The 16,756-nt window shown below is 48.9% G+C and overlaps 1 protein-coding gene across 1 annotated transcript in view; it reads left to right on the plus strand.

Moving 5' to 3' along the window:
• Nucleotides 1–3,930: 3,930 nt before the first annotated feature.
• ERCC6 (ERCC excision repair 6, chromatin remodeling factor) overlaps nucleotides 3,931–16,756 on the plus strand; it is a 30,586-nt gene continuing 17,760 nt past the window's right edge. The window contains 6 exon segments of the mRNA XM_070751470.1: nucleotides 3,931–4,497; nucleotides 5,580–6,024; nucleotides 6,634–6,757; nucleotides 7,471–7,612; nucleotides 10,043–10,640; nucleotides 15,750–15,878. Coding sequence (XP_070607571.1) covers nucleotides 5,585–6,024; nucleotides 6,634–6,757; nucleotides 7,471–7,612; nucleotides 10,043–10,640; nucleotides 15,750–15,878 — 1,433 coding nt within the window. The 5' untranslated portion in view covers nucleotides 3,931–4,497; nucleotides 5,580–5,584.

Raw genomic sequence — 16,756 nt, forward strand, 5'->3', positions numbered from 1 at the left:
GTAGCAGAACCTCAGTCGCGACCACCGTCCGCCCTGCTCTGCGATGGTCCATCCGTGGGCTGCACCATCTCCCCCAGTGACGCTTGGAGCATCCGTGTCATTGTCCTAAATCCTAGGAGCTCTGTCATACGCAGGTAGCAGTAATGCATTAGTGTGGCCCCAAAGAAGCATCTCCAGGTGGAAATTAATAGACAAAGAAGAACAGAAGAATTGCAGCAGAAGACATCTGGAGGAACGAAGCTTGTCTAGAAAAGCCTCCATGGGGTTTTACATTTGCCGGGCGAACTCACGTAAACTCTCAAGCGGTTCTGAAATGGCAGGTCTGTTTTCCAAAACTTTTCTTTCTTCGCTATTTCTGACATTTCCGAGCCATCTTTGACACTTTAATTATGGAGAACATCAGGATTCTGACAGTGAAACGTGCTACCTATTCTCTGTTCGCTCGTTCATTAGTTTTAATTAAACTCCTTAATTTTATTTATGCTGCCACAGACTGATTAACAACTTGCCAGCACAAATCAGGAAGTCTTAAAAAGCACCTGGAGAAATCTTCCTTTCTCAGAGCAAAAATCGACTGTAATGATGCAGAGATCTGCAGGGCTCAGAAATCCTGCCAGCAGCCCCCACCACACCCCCCCCCCTGCAAATTTCCTTTAACTGTTTCAGGAAAGCAACCTAGGCCCGGCCTCTCCCTACAGAAGTGTTTCCTACCACACCGAATGCAAAAGTCAGAGGGGTGAAGGCAAAAGCCTGCTTCCATTCTGCTCAGCCCCTGGGATAAAAACAAGGCTGTGCTGGTCCACCTCTTCTGTCCAGTCCTAAAACAATGGACAGGGGTGACCCCTTCTCCCCCCTGTGAAAATGTCTACAGACCCCTCGCATCCAGGACACAAACTGTTTCAACTCCTACCGTCAAAACGACACTATGGAGCACCACAAACGAGGACAACTAGACACAAGGACAGTTTTTCCCTGAACGTCACCACTCTGCTACACAATCCTTCTCTCAACACTGTCAAACTATTTGCTGAGTCTGCACTGCTACTACTACGAGTTTTCTCTCATCCTTCCTATCACCCCTTTCCTCCCACTTGTGACTGCATGACTGTCACTTGTTGCCTGTGTCCTTACAATTTATATCGATATTGTTTCCTGATGGCTTATTTGACCCCTATGACCATCCTTAAGTGTTGCCCCTCCTGATTCTTGACCAATGTCTCTTTTCTTTTATGCCCACTGAGAGCATCTGCACCAAAGACAAATCCCTTGTGTGTCCAATCCCACTTGGCCAAGAAAGAATTCTCTTCTCTTCTCTTCCATTCCTCCCATGAGCAGGCCCTGCTGACCGTTCTTAGAGGGCATCCCTTCAAGGCAGTGCCTTCACTTCCTCCCCCAGCCCAACAAAGCTGCCCTCTTTGGCCACCCCACCCCAACAAGGAGCATTTCCTCTCTTCCCCCAACATAGCCACGAATGTGATGTAAAATCCTTCACTGAGAAGGCGGCTGATTAAAGTTTCTTGGACTGAGGTTCACTCCGCACTCACTGGCCATGTTAGGCTGCCCCAAGCATCCCCTGACCCCAAGCCACGTTGTCTAGGGCTGCTGTGTTAATTGGCAGTGCAATAATGGTCCCCCCCGTTGAAACTTGGCCTTCTCTTGTACCTGCCAAGCCTCTCCTCTCCTGAAGACCCTCCACCACGGCCTTCAGCTTCCCCCATAGGCTCCAGCCAGACCATCCCAATCTGGTAGCAGAACGCTGGCCACTTGTGGACTGAGAAAGTAGCCAGAAAGTAGGTGAAGAGCTATTGAGTCTCTGGAGCTGACCATGGACTCAGGGGCATTGAGAGCCCAGGGCACGGAGAGGCTGTGGCCGGAGGGAACACTGAGCGGCAGAAATCTCCGCTCACCGCATTGGCCGTCCAATAGTTTCTTCCGGCTACCTTAAATAGAGCTTTGCCGCTTTTCTGGAACAGTTTTAGACTTGTGGCAAAAATAGCTTGGAAACGCCAGGCACCAGACGTGGGTAACTCTCTGTTCCATATTGGCCACACTGCAGATAATATATCACATCCATTTTAAGTTAATTTTCTTCTGCATTAAAATTATTATAGAGTTGGAAATTGTGTCTATGTCTAACCCACGAAAGTCTTAGTTTGAGCCATTTCTAAATTTTGTCTGGTGTTTTCCAAAATCATAGCTGATATGACAGCTCATCGTGACATGATGCTGATCACATAAATCCAGACATAAATCCACTGGACAAGGGTCTGAGCCTCACGCCCTTATTTCTGCACGTACAACCTTTACAACCTTAGTTTTGAGTCATCTCATTGCCCGACAACTTGTATTATTTGTTTCTGCTGGTCAGTGTTTTTGGAGTGACCCCACCTTCCATAGCAGGAGAAATGTTTATCTTGTTTTAAGTCCTTGGCAATTTCCAAGTGTGTGCAATTTCCTAAAATTGCATCTGACCCCCCATCCAATACGTGGGGGTGAGCAAATGGTGAAGGCCAATCCACCCACCCACCCACCCACCCACCCACCCACCCTTCCTTCGTCCCATCCTTCCTTGAAAGCCAGGAGCCAGGAATGACCTGCTTGGTCCGTTGTCCAGTTCTTCTTCCCTTCGGACAGGATGGCCCACTGCTTTCCTTGCCCCACTGCGAGCGGGGGCTTCTTTGCCCAGCATTTCCACTACCCACCCCCCTGCATTGATTACCCCCCCTTGACCCCCACCCCCAGCAGCTCCTTCCCTAGGGTGGACCTTCCCAGGCACCCCAAAGACCCAGGCGGCTTCCCTCCTTTATTGACATCCCCACCTTTATTGATTGATTGATGGGCTGGTCCGTGCTGTTTTGTGTCACTCTGTCCATTCGTGTCAATAAGAGTCGTCCATGTTATCTTATTTATAATAATGAAAATAATATAATCAAAATAATTATGATAATAATTAATAATTATATAATAACAATATAAAATTAATATAATAATAGAAATTAATATAATAATAAAAACATGCTTTGTCAGCAGGCCTGGGGGGCCAGGAATTAACAACTGTGACCGCTTGGATGGCCTGCATGCATGTTGTCCTGATGGTTTAATCATGGGTTTTTAATGAGGGTTTGATATGTATATTTAACTTCTTTTTATGGTTTTTGAATTCATATTGTTATTGTGAGCAGCCCTGAGTCCTTCAGGATTGAAGGACTAAACAATGTCGGTTGGCGGGCCCCAGGGGAAGAGCCTTCTCTGTGGCGGCCCCAACTCTCTGGAACCAGCTCCCCCCAGAGATTAGAAATGCCCCTACCCTCCTTGCCTTTCGTAAACTCCTCAAAACCCACCTTTGTCGTCAGGCATGGGGGAATTGAGATATCTTCCCCGGGCATATACAATTTATGTATGGTATGTTTGTAGGTATCTCTGCTTAAAAATGGTTTTTTTTAACTATTTTAAATTTTAAATTGTATATTATTAGATTTGTTATAAATTGTTTTATTGTGTTGTGAGCTGCCCCGAGTCCACGGAAAGGGGCGGCATACAAATCTAATAAATAATAATAATAATAATAATAATAATAATAATAATAATAATTGGGTGGCCTAGAAGTCGAATTAAATCAATAATTAAATAATAATTAAATAATAATAATTACAATTATAATAATTAATAATTATAGTATCATAATAAAATAAAAATAATATAATAATAAAAATAATGAAGCCGGGATAAAAAGCTAAAAACCTACAGTACCTCTAATGTTGCCGGTGATGTTCCTCCACCTTGACAACAGGTGGACTTCAACTCCCAGCATCCTTCAAGGCCGCCCTTCTGAGAGCCGCCCAGTCCCAACTCATAGCCCACCCGCAGACCGGAAGGCGGCGGCCTTGGCGCAGGCGCCCTGGGCTTTCCATGGGCGGAGCGCCGGAAATCGGGGAGCCGTGGGCGCATGCGCAGAGGGCTGCCGGGGAGCCGTGGCCGGTTGAAAGCAGGCCCGGGGTGGCTGAGGGGGCTGCTGGCGGCCTCTCTTGTTCCTCCTCCTCCTCCTCCCGCGGCCTCCTTCCGAGCGGAGCGGCCGGTGGAAGAGCCCTCCTCCAGAATCCCCTCCGCCCGTCCCGGGCCTTTCCCGGCCGCCTGGGTCTTCGGCTCGCCTCCCGCTCCGGGGCCCGAGGGGCGGCTGAGGGGAGGCGGGAGGGGGCGGGCGGCCCACCTGGCAGGGCTGGTGTTGTGCGGGGCCTGCCATGGGAATAAGGTTGAAGGGATCTAAATAAATTATTACTTAAATAGTATTTAAATCTATTACGGGTATTTAAACTTATTTAAATCGCGTTCTAATACATATTATAAAAGCTCTGGCGCCTGTGCGCCTCAGAGGGAAGGGCGGTTTTTAAAGAACGGGGGGGGGGTTCTACTTTATAAGAGGAGGAAGAGGAAGGCGCCTTCAGCTGACTGCTGCCCCTAGTCCTGCGGTTCAAATCTCACCACTTCCGTCCTTCCCAGGTGGGTCAAAGGAGGAGCCGGACGGTTGGGGGTGAGAGGCTGATTCTCTGTAAACCATTTAGAGAGGGTGGGAAAGTCCTGGGAAGTGGTATATAAGTCTAAATATAAGTCTGATCTATCACTGCATGCATCTACCAGTCTGTCTGTCTATCTGTCTCTGTCTTTTATCCATCCATCTATCTATCTGTCTGCCTATCTATCTTTTATCCGTCTGTCTGTCTGTCTGTCTACCTATCTATCTATTTATCGTGCAGCCCTGGCGGGCTCCTTCAGCTAACTGCTGGCAGTAGCTCAGCAGTTCAAATCTCACCACGGCCTCCAGGTTGTCTCAGCCTTCGGCCTTTCCAAAGTGAGTCAAATGAGGTCCCAGATTGTTGGGGGCAATGTGATGATACTATAAACCGCTTAGCGGGGGCTGGAAAAGCACTAGGAAGCAGTAGATAAGTCTAAATGCAGTTGCTAACAGGAGAAACCCAGGGAGGCTCCTGGTGCCACCTTGCCGCCAAGGGACCTGTGCAGACTTGCCCAAGGAGGCAGAGCCTCTCCTGCAGGGCAAAAATCACCTGGTTTTGCAGCCCAGGTATTTTAAGGGCGGCTGGCGAAAGGACCAAAGGGCTCCTCTGTAGCATTGCAGGAAGGAGAGTGGGGGGATGTTTTATTGTATTGTGGACAGGTTCCTAAATAAATGCTCACTTTGCAGGGTGATATTTTTTCTTTCTTTCTTTCTTTCTTTTTGAAAGATCAGTCTTTAATAATCTCTAGATTATCCTTTCTGTGTATACATTCTTTGGAGGCAAAATGTAGATAATAACAAATAAGGCGAGCTTGTTTCCCACATTAAAACTTTGGCCGTTTGGCCTACATACCTTATATTGGTAACAACATAAGCAGATTCTCATATTTTCATATGATGCTGTAGTGGCTGTTGAATATAACTTGAGATGAGATTAGAGGTTTTGAAGAGCGTAAAGTGTCTCATCTGATTTTTGGCTTCTTCCATGGAAATTCAAAATCAGAGCTGCTTGAAAGGCAAAACCCTAAAGTTCAGCATCCAAAATGTCTTTTTCCTTTTGTGTTTGAAGAGAGGATGCCTGCCCAGAAGCTCCAGCCAGAAGGAAGCCTCCACGCCCAGGAATTTGATGTCAGCCGCAGCCATGCAAGTAACGGCCAAGCAGACGAAGAGAACAAGCCAGGGGGTGATTGCACGCCCCGTGAAGGCCACGCAGGGGACCATGCAGGGGAGGAGAATGCCTTGGAGGACAGAGCACCATCGGCGGAGGCGGCTTTTCCGGGGACCCTCCGGAAGGGGCCCACGCTGCTCATCGACCGGCAGCAGATTCGGTCGGTGGCCCCTGAGGACCAGGCGCTGGAGCTCAGGGGCCTGCTGGGAGTCGAGGTCTACGACCAAGAGGTCTTGGAGCATGGAGTCCTGCAGCAGATAGACCAGGCGGTCGGGGAGGACGCTGGAGGGCCCCTAGTCTGCGATGCTACTGAAACAGGAGGCCGAGATGAATCGGAAGGAGGGGGGTAAGTGAAACGAAGTCTTCATTGCCTTCCCCGGAAGTTCAGAGTGGGGCGACAGGCTTAAAATAAAGGAGCTGCGTTGGAGAACAAAGTTTCTGCATCGTCATCACATAATTTCTTCTGAATCTCTGCTGCTAACTGGCCCTGGTGACTTTTCATTTCAGCCACGGAATGGAAGGCCTTTTTCCACCCTACAGAAAATAATGATTTCAAAAGCATCAAATGCCACACAATAGGTCCAGTTAGCATTGTGAAAATACGAAGGTGGAATTGCTGATTCGGATAGATTGCGTTGAATTCAGGTTGATAGATAAATTGAATTCAGGTTCTAAGATAAAATACAGGAAATAGTATAAGGGCAGACTAGATGGACCATGAGGTCTTTTTCTGCCGTCAGTTTCTATGTTTCTATGTTTCTATGATAGCCAATATTTTGGGAACTGAGGTTTGCAGATCGCCGTCTGGTCTCACTGGCTGGAGCTCAATTATATCAAACACCCTAAGGCAGACTGTGGCTTCACAGAAATAAAGGGATGTTTGTATTTCCTATTAATATATTTATGACCCACTGTTTAATCCAATTATTTTAATGTAGTTGAATTTCGTTTTCAGGCCATGCACCTCCTCTCCAGAACCATCTGCTGCAAACCATATGGAGCGAGTTAGACCTCAGACTGCTGCTAATGAGAATCTCTGTAGGAAACGGGGTTCTGCAGAAGAACAAAACGGCAACCAAGTAACGGACGGTTATTACTTGTGCAGCGTAACCTTTGTTTTCTTTGTTTTTGCTGTTGGAAGGATCCCTGTTTAATACTCGTTTAAATTCATTTGAAGCTTCAATTTTGTGTACCTAGTGCCTAGTACATAATGGTTGCAGATTGTTGCTACCTCTGAAAACCTCACAAAACCAGCTATTCCCTGGCTTTGATGTTAACTAACTAAGCCCTTGTCTTAAACCTCCCTGTTGGGCCAGGGACACAGGGCCCAGTAATGTTACTGTATACAGTGGTACCTCTACTACCTAAGAACGCCTCTACTTACGAACTTTTCTAGATAAGAACTGGGTGTTCAAGATTTTTTTTGCCTCTTCTCAAGAACCATTTTCCACTTACAAACCCCAGCCTCCGAAACTGTAACCAGAAAAGGCAGGGAGAAGCCTCCTTGGGGCCTCTCTCGGAATCTCCTGGGAGGAAACAGGGCCTCCACCCTCCCTGTGGTTTCCCCAATCACAGGCATTATTTGCTTTTACATTGATCCCTATGGGAAAAATGGCTGCTTCTTACAAACTTTTCTGCTTAAGAACCAGGAAAACGAATGAAGCTCGTGAGTAGAGGTGCCACTGTATTTTCCATTGCTGAAGTACAAAACCTCAGCAGACGTGCCGTGTATAGAAAGAAGCTTTCCCCACTCAGCTCTTATTATTATTATTATTATTTTTAATCATTTCAGGAGCACGAGTTTAAAAAAATGAAAACGAAGCAGAAGCACCTCCAGAATGCTCCGGAAGGGCCTGTTGGCGTGGCTGCTGCTGCTGCCGCGGTCGGAGAAGACGGAGCGAAGGGACCCAGGGCTGAGCGTGCAGACCCTTCTGGTATCTGTCTGCTTCCCATGGGATTTCGGCAGTGGAGTGGAAAGGGAGAGGCTGCCAGCGCGTTTCAGCGGATGGTTCTTGGGAGGATGCCTCACTGCTTTAATTTTGCACACCTGCAGAATGAGGTCCCTGAGCAGCCGCGTGGGAATTTTCTGCAAATGAAAGGAAACCCCCAGACAGCTGAGGAGGGGGAGGCTGGGCCCCTCGGGATGGGAACATTGGTCTTAATCAATTGCAAGTGTTAATCAAATGAGCGGAGCTGCAGAAAAGGCTTAAGCTGACAAAGAGCATGATTGAAACCTATTTTTCATTGCAATATTATCTGTCAGCAGTTAGAATTACGCGGAGTAGAACAGCATTGTCTTAATGGAGCCAGCTCTCTTTGGAGTATTGGTCGTTATCTGTGCATATTGAAACGCTGAACACCCGCCCGAGACTCTACGCCAGAGAAAATGCGACTTCGCCTTTTTAACGGTTAATAAGAGAGAACGGGAGGTTTGAGCAGCAGGGGGGCTGTTGGCATGAACGATTTGCCTGGAAAAGGCGGAATCCTGCGGTTCCCCCTTAGGGCCCTGGAGGCCTCTGGCGGAGGGCAGGGAGTGTCCAGGCTGAGGCCTCATTGAGCAGAGCCAGGAAAGGACGGGGGGCACTTGCTCAGGGTGGACTAGCTGCTCCTTTAAACTTTTCCCCAAGATCATTTCTTCAGTCGTTGAGTCCTCGGAGAGGGGCAGCATACAAGTCCAGTTAAATCTAAATCATTGGAGTCATTCCACAACCTCGTTTCCTCGGATGGTGGAGAATAGTTCTTGCTCTGCTTTTACATTTTTACCTAGAACATTTCCCTAACTATTTATTTATGTATTTGTTTTGTCAGGTACGTGTTGATGGTATACAAAGATATAATTATATGACGGTCTTGGTATATTCGGGTTTCTTCCTGTGTAGGAAAGAAACCCGAATACAGTAATACCCCGGTTATTGCGTCCCCAACCATTGCGAACAGGGTAATTTGCGATTTTTGAACCCGGAAGTCAAAACACCATCTGCGCATGCGTGCCTTTTTTCTATGGGCACGCATGCGTAGATGGCGCCGGGCAGATCAGCTGCTGGGCGGCTTCCCTGGGTCTTCCCCCTCTTGCTGGCGGGAGGGCGAAGCCCCCCCCAGCACCCGCTCGCCCGCCCTTCGCCCTTCGCCCGGGAAGTTCGCCAGGAGTCAGCGGAGAACGGCGCGCCTGTTTTAAAACGATCGGAGCCGGCCTGGGGGGCTCGCTAGCACCCCCCCAAACCCGGGTTGGGGGTTCGGGGGGGTGCTAGCGAGCCCCCCATGTTGGCGGGGACGTTTTAAAACACCCGCGCCGCTTTCCAATGAGTCCCAAAGACAAATGCGGAAGTTTGACGTTTGTCTTCGGGACTCATTGGAAAGCGGCGCGGGTGTTTTAAAACGTCCCCGCCGACATGGGGGGCTCGCTAGCACCCCCCCGAACCCCCAACCCGGGTTAGGGGGGGTGCTAGCGAGCCCCCCATGTCGGCGGCGACGTTTTAAAACACCCGCGCCGCCCCCAATCTTCGGCTCCTCGCTAGCGCTGCGGAAGTAAAAACACCATCTGCACATGCGCAGATGGTGTTTTTACTTCCGCAGCGCTACTTTGCGAAAACCCGCTCGTTGCGGGGGGTCCTGGAACGGAACCCTCACAACGAGCGGGGGATCACTGTATACCAAGACCGTCATACCTGTACCCGTGAAAATCTACGAAAACATATAATTATATTTATATACATGATGCTAGTAAGAGAGAAACATTAGGACAGGGGACAGGAGGCACGCTGGTGCACTTATGCACGCCCCTCACTGACCTCTCTGAGGAATCGGGAGAGGTCAACAGTTTTTGGGATTAGGTGATGACACTACAGAGTCCAGAAGTGAGTTCCATGTACCAACTCCTCGGTTACTAAAGTCGTATTTCCTGCAGTCGAGTTTGGAGCGGTTTACTTTGAGTTTGTATCTGTTGTGTGCTCGTGTGTTGCTGTGGCTGAAGCTGAAGTAGTCGCTGGCAGGAAGGACGTTGTAGCAGGTGATTTTGTGGGCGGTGCTTAGGTCGTGTTTAAGGCAACGTAGTTCTGTGCTTTCTAAACCGAGGTTTGCAAGTGTAGTTGCGTAGGGGATTCTGTTGTGAGTGGAGGAGGGCTCTTGTTGTGAAGTATTTCTGGACGTTTTCTAAAGTGTTTATGTCCGAAATGCGGTGTGGGTTCCAGACGGATGAGCTGTATTCGAGGATGGGTCTAATTCTAATATTAGTTATAACCACGGGCAAATTGCACAGGCAGCTCTTACTTGCAGCGATGGTTGTGGTTAGGAAAAGACCACTCGGGGGTCGGCCTTTCCGATGTGCTTAAAACAAGCGTGCGTCTCTCTCCCTCTCTCTCTCTCAGCTCCGGGCCCTCTGTCCCTGGGGAGGATGCTCCTGTCCGGCCAGGGGGAGACCGAGTGGGAGGAGCTCATCCGAACCGGACAGATGACCCCCTTCGGTACGAAGATGCCTCCGCGAGGGGAGAGGAAGCCCCGACGGATAATGCTGAACGAGACGTCCGGTTTCGAGAAGCTTCTGGCCGACCAGGCGCAGCTCCTGTCTGAGAGGAAGAAAACCCCACTTCGGAAGGGGGGGCGGCCCAGACCCCCGGCCCCCCTCACCAAAGAGGAGAGGAGCAAAGAGGGGGCACTCCACCTCCAGGCCAAAGCCCAGCTTCCCCAGGCCAGGGAGCCAGAGAGGAGGGGCCAGCAGGAGTCCCGGGGGTCCCGTGAAGACCTCAGCCCTCCCAAGGAGGAGGAAGAGGAGGAGGAGGGGGTTTACCCAGAGAACCATGCCGCGCCCTGGGGAGACCCCCTGAAGCCAGGCGCCGACTCGGACAGTGATTTCTTCCCGAGCTCTTCCGAAGAAGACGGAGGCAACGAGGGGGAGGTCACCAGGAAGCGGAGGATGAGGAGGTGCAAGGACGATGGCGATGAAGGCCACTACAGGCAGAGGCTCAGGTCAGCGCAAAGGCCCAGGTGGCCGGATTAAGGTGGGGGGGGGGGTGTCCTGAGAGCGCACGGGTGCTCATCATTTTATTTCGGATGTCCTCCCCCCCCCCCTCCGTCCCACGGAATGCTCCGCCCAGCCCTCCGGTAATTAGCATAATGAGGGGACTAATATTTGCACGTACGTCCACTGGAGAGGAAGGAACCGCAGTGGTGGACACAGGTGGAAGGGCAGCGCTGGGACCCTGGGCCTGGCACCCTGGTAGCTCAGCTGTAGACGGCCGTGGTCAGCACGTTCACAATAATAATAACAACAACAACAATAATAATAATCATAATAATTATTATTATTTATTAGATTTGTGTGCTGCCCCTCTCCGAAGACTCAGAGTGGCTCACAACCACAATGCGCCATGTAAAAATCTAATGTTGAAAGAACAGTTTGAAACCCTTGTTATGAAAAGAAAAACAATCACACAACCTAACAGACCATACATAAACCATAGTAGCTAGGGGTTCCTTTTGAGGCGCGTTCCCCACTACGATGCGCTTGCTTCCTCTCTTGCAGTCCTCTCGTCTCCAATCCCTACAAGGGGGGGGGGCAGTAAGAAAAGAACTCGGGGGGGGGGGGCTTAAAAGAGATTGTGTGCTTGTTAGTCTCTTGCAATTCTTCCTCTCCAGTCCCTGTTTCAGGTTAGACCTCGTATCCTGAGTGGATGCTTCTCTCTCTCAAGGGCCGTTAGTTCAACCTCTGTGGGAAATGCAAAGGCATAATTAATAATAATAATAGTAATAATAACAATAATAATAATAATAATTAATAATAATAATATAAATAGATTTGTATGCCGCCCCTCTCCAAAGACTCAGAGCGGCTAATAATAGTTACCTGGTGGGTACAAATGTGATATTACTAAAGCACCTTCTTGTCTTGGTAGAGAAAATCTGCCCTGTGTGTATTGTGTGGCTTTTCCGTCTTGACTTTATTTGATCAGAGACTCCAAATTTCTTTGAAGACTTGGGTTATTTCAGTTGTGTAATTCCAGTTATTAGAAGGTTATTGGAGTTTACAGCTTTGGAATTTAAGTCCAGCTTGATAGATAATGGAGAAGTTAGGCTCTAGGCTTTTCTTTTTTAAAAATAAAAGGATTAAGTTTGATATTTTAAATTTTGTTTCAATATTCCTTCTAAAGTAAGAAATAACCAACCCATCTTGTCTTTCCACATCTTGGACTAAACGCTCTAAATTGCCCATGAATATTTAACCCAATTGCAAAATAAGTTAAAATGCTTGTTTTCAAAAGAACAATATACCCTGATCTCTGTTTTTGAGAAGAAGCCAAGAAATACCTGCGGCTTAAGAAAACAAAATCTTTTTGAGAGATACTGCAAGGAATTAATACGTATGTTAAATGTAAGATATTTGTTATTTTTATAAAAGTTAGCTTTTTTCATTAAGCTAGCTCAATATTAAATCATTTTTAATTCAGTGTTTTCATCAAGAGTAATTTATTTTGATTGAAAGTTTTAATATGATTCACATTTGAAATCCATTCCAGGAAGGTGGATTTTTTTTATTTAATAACATTAAGACACTAGCAATTTATCCTTTGTAAAGTTATACGTTTCCTGCAGTTGCTGAAGTTAACAATAAAATCCTAAATGAATTTTGGAGCTATCTATCGCTAACTATAATTGCTAGGGAAACATTACATCCGAAGTTTCACAAATGCACACCCAGGCTGTTCCAGCTGTCAGCCTGCATCTGTCCACGTTGACAGGTTGTTGTACTACCCCCTCCCTCCCTCCCCGGAGGAGCTCCGTTACGGGAAGGGCTCCAGGGAGGGAAGTCGCCTCTTTATTTCTTGATTATAGTGGATGGGAGCGGGGTGGGCTGGCTTCCCCCCCCCCCACGCCAGATATCAGAGACTCCTCCCCCCGTCCCCCTCCCCCTGGGTGGTTCCCCCCCCTTACAAAAAGGAAAGAAAGCAAGAAAATGAATCTTCTTCCCACAGAGAAGCTTTTGGGAGGGGGCTGGGGAGACGGTTCTTCATCACCATTAAAATATTACGAGGGTGAAGCTTGACAGCCAGCTGTGTGTGGGGGGAGGGGTCTCCCCGGAACCTCTGAAGCCCAAGGCCAATTAAAGGAGGGGGGATTCCAGAGAGACAGTGGGGGAGAGGGGGGATGGAGGGGAACTCCCCACTAGTTCTGGCCAGGGCCATTTGCCTGCAGCTGTGGCCAGGAGGGGAGGGGGCACTCGAGAGGGCGGGATAGATGGAGTGTGTGTGGGGGGGGGGGCTTGGTGGTGCAGTGGTTAGAGTGCAGCCCTGCCAGCTCCTTCTGCTGACCACCGGCTGCCAGCACTTGGCAGATGGACTCTCCCCACGGGCTCCAGGTGGACTCGGCCTCCCATCCTTCCCAGGTGGGTCAAACGAGGACCCCGATGGTGGGGGGCAAAGAGGCTGGCTCTCTCTGTCAACCGCTTAGAGGGGGCCGTAAGAGCACTGTGAAGCGGTCTATAAGTCCAAGTGCTTTCGTTACCATAGACCCCTAGGGCTGAAGGGACCTTGGAGGTCCTCCAGTCCAGCCCACCCCGTCTCTCCTGCCCAAGGCAGGGGACCGTAACTCCATCCTGGACCTAGAAACGCCCTTTGCTGGGTGGCCTTGGTCAAGAGAGGCATTGAGAGGCTGGCTGGCTGGACACATAGGTTTGTTAAGTCCACTAAGCACGCTTCCATTTTTGGAAGAAGATGGGTAGATGGTACCCAGAACACGTACGGGTGGAAGGAGGGGGTCTTTCTAAGCAGTATAGGAAATTTGTGTGTTTAATAAGGTTCTCCAGTATCCCAGCCGGAAATAATGAAAGAGCCTCTCCTTTTAAAAGTTCTTTTGAAACAATCTCGACGTTTCAAGATGCATTTAAACGTTGCATTTTAAGCACAGGCTAATCCAAAATGCCAACAGCTTCGTAAAACCCGGGAACATAGACTCTGAGTAGGAATCAAAACGCAGCTTTCATTCCTAATTTTCAGTCATTTTTCCCTTTAATTTGTTAAGACGTGTAATTTTGATAGCAGCAATTAGACCGACTTCGCACAAGTCGTAAACAGATCTGAAGAATAAATTGTTCTCTCGGTTTCCGAAATGATAACGATCGTTAAGGGACCCTTGTCTTCTTTGAAATAAAAAAGCCTTGTCTTCTAGAAACATAAACCATATATAAGCCCAGCTTGATTCCTGCCTATGTTTTGAAACATCAACTGGTTCATTTTGCTTAATTCTTTTATGGCAATATGACTGAATAACATGGTTTCCCTTGTTTATTACAAGGTGTCTCATCACATGAAAAGAGACAGCTGTGGAAGTTAGACACTCAAGATGATGACTGAAAGTATGATAAAGGAAGGAAGGAATCGGCTTCAGTAATGATTAATTACTTTTAATTGTGGTTTCGCATTTTTTTTCATTCCTGGCATACCAAGTGGTTGAGTTGTCATGTAGGGTTTTTGTGTATTTTAACTGAAATTGTGGACTTATATAATTGTATAGTGCTCAGTCAGTTGATTGTAATAGCCAATAAGGGCCAACAAATAAATTGTTTTGAATCCAAAGAAATCATCCAGTTATACGGATTGTGCTGTTCCAAGTTTAAACATGGGGCTGTTTCGACCTCTGGTTAGGAGAGGGGGAATTGTTGAAACTAAAAGGGCGTTTCGACTTTAAAATCTACCGTACACAATTATGACATATTTTACAGTATTTGACGTTGCCTGAATTAAATGCAGCAATTGCCATGTTATTTTCCCTAAGAAAGGGTTGACCATTACTGAATAAAGCGCTCTTTTGATAAGGTAAACATTAAAAATACTAATAATAGAAATGTTAAATCCTGTAAACAAGAACATGAAGTCAAAAATGACAGTTCTTTAGAAATTAGACAGAATTGAGATCCTGGTGCTTCAAACTTCTAAGATGTTATGAAGTGTGTAATCCATAGTAGTGGTGGTGGTAATAATAATAATAATAATAATAATAATAATAATAATAATAATAATAATAATACGTTATTAGTTATTATGTAACTGACCTAAACATTTTGTGGGTTGATGTGCACAGAGAAACAGTTTTTAACCCGGTGGCTTCGTTGAGGCCCCCCCCCCACTCTGGTCCTGCCCTTGTTTTGGCTGGCGTGGCCCTGCCAGGACCTGAGTGCGGATGCTGCCTCTTCAGCCCCCTGGCAAAAGCCCCCAGCCAGCCAGGGATGGGCCGGAAGGGCCAGGCCGCAGCTCCTCTGCAGCGGGCACAGAAAAAGTGTGCGGAGAGCGGAACACCCCAGGGGCCCCCGATGGCCGCAGTTGCCTCCCTGGTCAGCATTGTGGAAGGTGTCCAGCTCTCTTGGGGAGACTCAAGGGACACGTGTGTGTGTGCAAAATGCCCAAATGTCATACCAAGAGTCGCTTCGTTTAGGTGTTTATGCGCCAGACCTCTGGGGAACGCATGGTAAGGCCACAGCAGACTCAAGTCCCCCTCCCTGGACAAGAGCTCCAAGGCCCCCGGTCTCTTGTGCAGCACTCCAGGTGTTGTAGAGTGGTGGTATTAGCCCCTCCCTTGTCTTGGAGTGTGTATCCCTCTGTTTGTGTTCCTCAGCTCAAGATGGCGTTGGCTTTTTCAGCCCCCACCGCACATGGTTGGCTCATGTTGAGTGTGTTGTCCACCAAGACTCCAAGACCTCTCCCACCTTCTCTGCTGCTGAGGGTGTTTTTGCCCAGTTTGTGTGTGTGGGTCTTGGGTGTTTCCTACAGAATGTTTCTCTCCCATTCCCTTCCTTTAAAGGAGGGGCAGGCCAGGGCTGGGACGGATCCCCAGGCAACGTGCTCCTTCGCCGGGCTCCATGGCTGACCTCTCGGCCGCTTAGTGGGGGCCTGGATAGTCTAAATGTGGATTTGCTTGGCTGACGTTTCTGACCGTCTCCAGAGCAACCCTGCAGCAGGGCTCTGAGAACGGACGGCGATGAGGCCGACGTGAACCAGGCTGCTCCGTGTCTTCCCCTATGAGCTGCCTCCGGAACCGGCTCCTCTGCGCAGCTCAGGAAGTGGTGATTCTCACCCCCAATTTCAGGCGGTGGCACAGGCAGCAACTGACGGACCAAAAGGGGCGACCGACCACGGCCGAGGAGTCGGACGGAAGCGACGTGGAGTTTCTGGAGGGGTTCAGGGTTCCAGGTCACCTCTTCAAGAAACTCTACAAGTAGGTATTTCGAGACGCCCCCCCAGCTCTCGTTCTTAAAAGCGTTGGTGGCCGAATAGTTTCAGGGAAAGGTTGGGAAGAGTATCGGTGGGTGGAACGGAAGGGGGGCCCCTGTGAGCTGACCCTTTGGAGCCCCCTCTGGGCTGCCCCAGTGACCCTCACTCAGTCCTCCAACGGGTCCTCCAAAGTCCTTGCCCTCCTCCTTCCCTCAAATGGTTCCTGACAGGATTTGGGCAGAAATTGTGCCCCCCCCTGCACTATCCTGGCTGCCTGCTTTGCTACTTCTGCTAGGAGCCTGTATGGTTGTGGCCCCCCACCCTCCCGCGCTTGATGACGGCTGCTGAGAAGGGCTCCCTTTCCGGGGGGGGTCGCTGTGAGAAAGGTTACGTGACACCCACTGTGCCTGGGGGGGGAGAGGGAGGGAGGGGGGAGGAGACGGTGGGGAGGGGGTGGCCTGGGCTCTGGGTGTTGAGCCCGAGGGCAGAGACTGTCAGCACCACCAGGGGCCCTTTTAACACCAGGGGTCACCCAGTGGAGGGGGGGGGACGACGACACATTTTAAGTCAGAAACGAAGCTCTGTGTCCAAGCGCCAGTTGATGAATTGATAGCTTGGGTGGTGGGTTTATTTGTTTTCATCTGGCAGAGTGCCTCCCTTCCGCTAACGTCCCCTGGTTATTTATCTACCAGGTGGGGGCCTCCTGCTCCTGCCGATATTAATTAATTAATTCATTTGCAACGCGGGTCAGCCCTTCTCACCCCTCCCCTCCAAGGAGCCATTTCACACCTGGTCAACCTTGGTTTCCTAACCATGATTGCTGATCATCTACACTTGTCTGGAAGTGCACAGGGGGTTCAGCCCTAAATCATGGTTTATACA

This window comes from Erythrolamprus reginae, chromosome 4 (genome assembly GCF_031021105.1).
Source record: "Erythrolamprus reginae isolate rEryReg1 chromosome 4, rEryReg1.hap1, whole genome shotgun sequence".
Classification (NCBI taxonomy): Eukaryota; Metazoa; Chordata; class Lepidosauria; order Squamata; family Dipsadidae; genus Erythrolamprus; species Erythrolamprus reginae.